General features: G+C 55.0%; 1 protein-coding gene across 2 annotated transcripts in view; it reads left to right on the top strand.

The window, feature by feature from the left end:
- The window catches only part of YKT6 (YKT6 v-SNARE homolog (S. cerevisiae)), an 18,186-nt gene that overhangs the window by 10,176 nt on the left and 2,648 nt on the right, over positions 1 to 5,362 (top strand). Inside the window, exons 1-5 of one of the 2 annotated variants that reach the window (XM_005882878.2) lie at positions 1,806 to 1,879; positions 2,086 to 2,168; positions 3,636 to 3,736; positions 4,525 to 4,629; positions 4,881 to 4,946. In XM_005882878.2, coding sequence (XP_005882940.1) covers positions 1,821 to 1,879; positions 2,086 to 2,168; positions 3,636 to 3,736; positions 4,525 to 4,629; positions 4,881 to 4,946 — 414 coding nt within the window. In that variant the 5' untranslated portion in view covers positions 1,806 to 1,820. Of the gene's footprint in view, positions 1 to 1,805; positions 1,880 to 2,085; positions 2,169 to 3,635; positions 3,737 to 4,524; positions 4,630 to 4,880; positions 4,947 to 5,362 lie in introns of those variants that run through there. The other variant, XM_005882879.2, reaches the window with a different exon arrangement.

Here is a 5,362-nt window from a genome sequence, read left to right as displayed (position 1 = left end):
ATCAGTGGTTCTCAACCTTCTGGCCCTTTAAATACAGTTCCTCATGTTGTGACCCAACCATAAAATTATTTTCGTTGCTACTTCATAACTGTAATGTTGCTGTTATGAATCGTAATGTAAAATATCTGATATGCAGGATGGTCTTAGTCGACCCCTGTGAAGGGGTCGTTTGACCGCCAAAGGGGTCGTGACCCACAGGTTGAGAACCGCTCGGTTAGAGAGAGAGAGAGAGAGACACACACATCGATTGGTTGCCTCCCACACGAGCCCCTGTGGGGCTGGGGAACCTGCAGCCGAGGTATGCGTTCCCTTGACCAGGAATCAAACCTGAGACCCTTTGGTCTGCAGGCCAACGCTCTAACCCAGTGATGGCGAACCTTTTGAGCTCGGCGTGTCAGCATTTTGAAAAACCCTAACTTAACTCTGGTGCCGTGTCACATATAGAAATGTTTTTATATTTGCAACCATAGTAAAACAAAGACTTATATTTTTGATATTTATTTTATATATTTAAATGCCATTTAACAAAGAAAAATCAACCAAAAAAATGAGTTCGCATGTCACCTGACACGCGTGTCATAGGTTCGCCATCACTGCTCTAACCACTGAGCACCGGCCAGGGCCGTTTCCCAGCTTGTCTGGCCCTCGTATGCAGGCGTTCACAATGAATGCAGTTCTGCCTTGTCTAAGTACCGTCTTGCTCTAAGCTCTGTCTGTGGTTTTACCGCAAGGATTTCTTATTTGGAGACTTCGTCTGCGGGATTGCAGTCGTGTCACCTGACAACAGGGATAGGTTCTGAGAAACGGTCCTCCCGTGGTGTTGTCGTGCGAACGTCCAGGGCGCGCTTACCCCTGGGTGGTGCAGCCCACTGCTCGCCGAGGCTGCATGGCACAGCCTGTCACTGTGCAGAGTACGCAGGCAATTGTAACAGTGGTGTTTGTGCACCTAAACAGCTAAATATGAAAAGGGACAGTGAAAACACAGTATCAGAGGTAAAGTGCCCTGTGCAGGGCTCTCTCCAGAGTGGAGCCGCAGGACTGGACGTTGCTCTGGGTGTGGTGGGAGTGAGTGGTGAGTGAGGTGAAGGCCAAGGACATGACTGGCATGGCTGTGGACTTTATACCCTGGACACCAAGGCTACATTAATTTATTTATTTTTCTTCAATGATACATTAACCTTAGCTCACTATTACACTTTTACTTTATAAACTTAAAAAAAATTTTTTTAAGTCTCAGCCGAGGGTAGTTTTCCATTGATTTTCAGAGAGTGGAGAGGGAGAGACAGAGAGAACATCAATGATGAGAGAGAATCATCTATCGGCTACCTCTGCACACTCCCTACTGGGGATCAAGCCTGCAACCCAAGCATGTGTCCTGAGCGGGAATTGAACCATCACCTCCTGGTGGTCGACGCTCAGCTACCGAGCCACGCCAGCCAGGCTGTTTCCATACTTTTTAAGGAGCTTGTTGAGCCCAACAAATGCTTCTGCTAAGCCCTTCCCTGTGAGTTTTCCTGGAGGTTCTTATGGGACCATTGTTGCATCTGCAGTCTGTCGTTGGCCAAAATCTCATTGTGTGGCCCCCAACAAGCTCCCCCTCCCTCTAAGCCTTTGTCCCAGCCATTTTCCATTTCCACGTCCTGGCTGAGCTGCTGTCCTCCATTCCTTCCAGGGCGCACGCCACGGCCGTAACTGGCTGTGCACCTGCCAAACAGTTCCGGCCACTTGTGTTTTTCCAGAACAGGCTCTGTCTGTCCTCTTCTTGGAAGTGAGTGGGGCCTGGAGAGCAGGCGCTGGCTTCTGCTCCCGCGTCCCAGATCATGCTCTGGCCAGGCTGTGAAATCGACAGCGGCCCACAGTCTGGACGAGGGTCGTTGGGGTGAGCTGGGAGTGAACAGAGGTGGCTTGAGTGGCTGAGACGATCTGTGACTCTGGACCTGTTCGTTTACAGAGAGTTTATTATTTGTCTGAGGTTGGGGGGCAGGAAGGAAACCAGGGAGCAATGTCTCCTTGCGGATAAGCCCACGTCGCTCTCCCTTGTGTTGGAACAGGTGACGGGAGGAGGTAATGTGTGTTGTTTCTTAGTGTTCAGGAGTTCATGACCTTCACCAGCCAGCTGATTGTGGAGCGCTCGGCCAAAGGCAACAGAGCTTCCGTCAAGGAACAAGGTAAGAGGACCCTCCCCGCGTGTGCGCTGGCCCCGCCGCCACGCCCCAGGCCGCCTGCGCTGAGCACGCCCTGTCACCTCGAGGAGACGAGGCTGCCAGGACCCACTCGCCAGCCTGACCTCTCTTCCCTCCTCCTCCGCTTCCTTCTGCACACACTCTGTGCCCTCTGCGGGCGACTAGCTGCTGGTTACAGTTGGCCCCAAAGCTGGGACGTGCTTCAGATTAGGGCCCGTCTCGGAGCAGTCGCGACGCCTCCTGCAGAGTGTGGGCCTCTCAGAAAAGGGTTTCCCGCCTGCCCTGTCAGGGCCGCTGCCTCCTGTGTGCTTAGATGTGGACAGGAGGCGAGGGTTGTACAGGCACGTCCGGAGGGGTGAGCGAGCTTCTGGCAGAAGCAAGGGCTGTTGCATGACGCTGGGACTGTGGGTCCGGGTGTGGAGGTGCTATGTCCAGGTGACGGTGCGGGCGGTGTCGGGGCTGTGTTCTGTGGGACCCTGTGTGCTCACCTCTGGCGGTGCAGTGGGATCCTGGACATTTGAATATTCTCAGTCCCCTCGGGGGGGACTTGGCCATCTCAGCTTGGTACTCAGGGACACTTCCTCAGACCTGACCCCACTTCCCTGTGGTGTGTGCTTTGTCCCCACATTTGAGGGTCTTACTTGGAGGTGACTGTCTGGAGCGTGTTGGTGGGGAGCTCCGGTCCCTCACATCCCTGCGGTCGTTCATCTCTGCCTGTTTCTGATTTCAGGGCTCACGGCTTCCCTCGCCTCCTTAATTTGTTTTCCTTGTTTAGTTCTGAGTCTCCTGGCTGAGAGTCTTAAAGACAAGAAGGTTCTTCCTTGTCAGTCCTTGTCAGCTGCAGTCCTTCCAAGTGACAGGAGTTAATTCTGTGCGTTGTGAATGTCCAGCAGAGCCCTGTCCAGGCTGGCCTGTTGCTAGTTGGACACTCACAGTTCCCTGGAGACCCCAGCCTGCATGGGCCCCTCTCCTTGCTCCCTTCCTCCCCTCCCCAGAATGGAGCTGGCCAGACAGGACCAGAGAGCTGATTTCCTGACTTGGGGCCACGCTTACAGGTTTTTAAAAAATGTGAGACTGCGTTGCTTGCCCAGGGTTTCCTCAGTTCCGGAGCAGAGCCTTAGGGGGCTGCCTCTCCCCGAGACACTGCCAGGCTGGGCCTGGAGCTCAAGGCTGTGCCTGGGAAGGTGTCCTCAGACCCTGGTTGAGCACGCTGGGCCTTGGGGCCGTGCTGATGGCCATGCTCCGCTGTGTCTTGCGTGTGTCCTGTCCCGTGTGCATCTAGTCCTGTATGCGACCCGTTAGGCTGGTCTGCAGAGTGGACCGCAAGCCTCGCTCAGGGACTGGCTGGTCTGCAGAGCTTCGTTGATCCAAAGGCAGGAGCCCAGCAGGTGACGGGTTGAGTGCTTGGGGTGGAGAGTCTGAGGCCCTCCTGTCGCCTGTGTGTCTCCTTAGAATATCTGTGCCACGTCTACGTGCGGAACGACAGTCTGGCGGGAGTGGTCATTGCTGACAGCGAGTACCCGTCCCGGGTGGCGTTCACCTTGCTGGAGAAGGTGGGTGTGGACTTGGCTGGACTGGACTCGGGTGGATGAGTGGGACTGGGGCCGGGGTGACGTCAGTGCCCGAAGCCTAGAGGGGAGTAGTGTGTCCACCGTCAGCCGTGGTCAGCTTTCCCCTCGCCCTCCCCAGGCTCCGCCATGGCTCCGATTCCTGCCCTGTGTCCAGGCTCGTGCCCCAGGGCCACGTGACTCCCCGTCTGCCCACAGTCTCCGCCTCTCTTCTCTGGGACGGAGCCCTTGGGCCAGCGGTGGCTGTGCTCTCGCCTTAGTTACCCACCTCCAGCCCTGCCCTGTCTGACCTGCCTCCCCTCCACCGAGCCACCTCTGTGCCCCTTCCCTGGTGTGGACTCTGCACCGCGTGTTCTTCGGTTTCTTCACATGGGCTGATTACCGACGCCTCGAAGGCACTGCCGTGTCTTGTCCCCAGAGGACTGATACACTTATGAGCACATGAAATTGGTGGTGGCTTAAATCTTTCCTTTTTGAAGAATTGGTTGGAAAATTAGAGGACTGATTTTCCCTGGTTCCTGGAAAATCATGCCCTGGCAAAAATGGAATTTGTAGTTTAAATTCTAATACTTGTATCACTCACCAGCTGAGGTGTGTCTCAGGCTGGACATACTTGGACTTAAGAAGGAGGAACTTGCGCCTGGACTTTCCCTTCCCGTTGGCTGTTTGCCTCTGCCCTCCCGGGGCCCGGGGGCCAGAGAGCCTCTTGGGCCAAGTCCTGTGGCCGTGGGTGCGGCGAGCACAGGGTGTCATTGAGCAACTTGGTCTTGCAGGTGCTGGATGATTTCTCCAAGCAGGTGGACAGGATCGACTGGCCTGTCGGATCCCCTGCTACCATCCACTACACAGCCCTGGATGGCTACCTGAGTACCTACCAGGTAGGGGCCCAGAGCCTCGGGAACCTCCCAGCCTGACAGCTGGGCGCGGTGACTTCCTGACCGCCTTGATGTCGGCCCCGGGGGTCTCGGGGGCTACGCGAGGACCTGGAACCTGGGTGCCGAGCAGGCTGTTGCTGCTGTCGCGGCTTCAAGGAGCCTGTGAGAGTGTGTCCAGCTGGCTGGGTTTTGAGCTTTGATTCTAGGTGGTCACTCCAGTCCTGACGTCGTTTTTATTTTCGGCTCTTTCTTAGAATCCCCGAGAAGCTGACCCCATGAGTAAAGTGCAGGCTGAACTAGATGAGACCAAGATCATTCTGGTAAGGAAGCCAGAGATGAGGCTGCGGGGAACTGGGTAAAGGGCCACGCTGCCTTGCTTTCATCTGTACCTTCATCCAGTTAATTTTTTTTTAAAATATTTTTATTGATTTCAGAGAGGAAGGGAGAGGAAGAGAGAGATTGAAACATCAATGATGAGAATCATTGATGGGCTGCCTCCTGCACACTCCCCACTGGGGATCGAGCCCACAACCTGGACATATGCTCTGACCAGGACTTGAACTGTGACCTCCTGGGTCATAGGCCGACACTTAACCACTGAGCCACGCCAGTTGGGCAATCCAGTTAACTTTGGTGATGCGAATCCGAGTGACTAGGCCCATGTGGAGATGGGGACTTTTTGCTCCTTCCTCACTCCATGCCTTTTCACATGTGTGAAATCAGGCTCAGTGGGCCT

Source organism: Myotis brandtii, unplaced genomic scaffold, assembly GCF_000412655.1.
Source record: "Myotis brandtii unplaced genomic scaffold, ASM41265v1 scaffold743, whole genome shotgun sequence".
Classification (NCBI taxonomy): Eukaryota; Metazoa; Chordata; class Mammalia; order Chiroptera; family Vespertilionidae; genus Myotis; species Myotis brandtii.
Note: the sequence above shows the minus strand (reverse complement) of the source record. Positions and strands in the feature narration are given on the sequence as shown.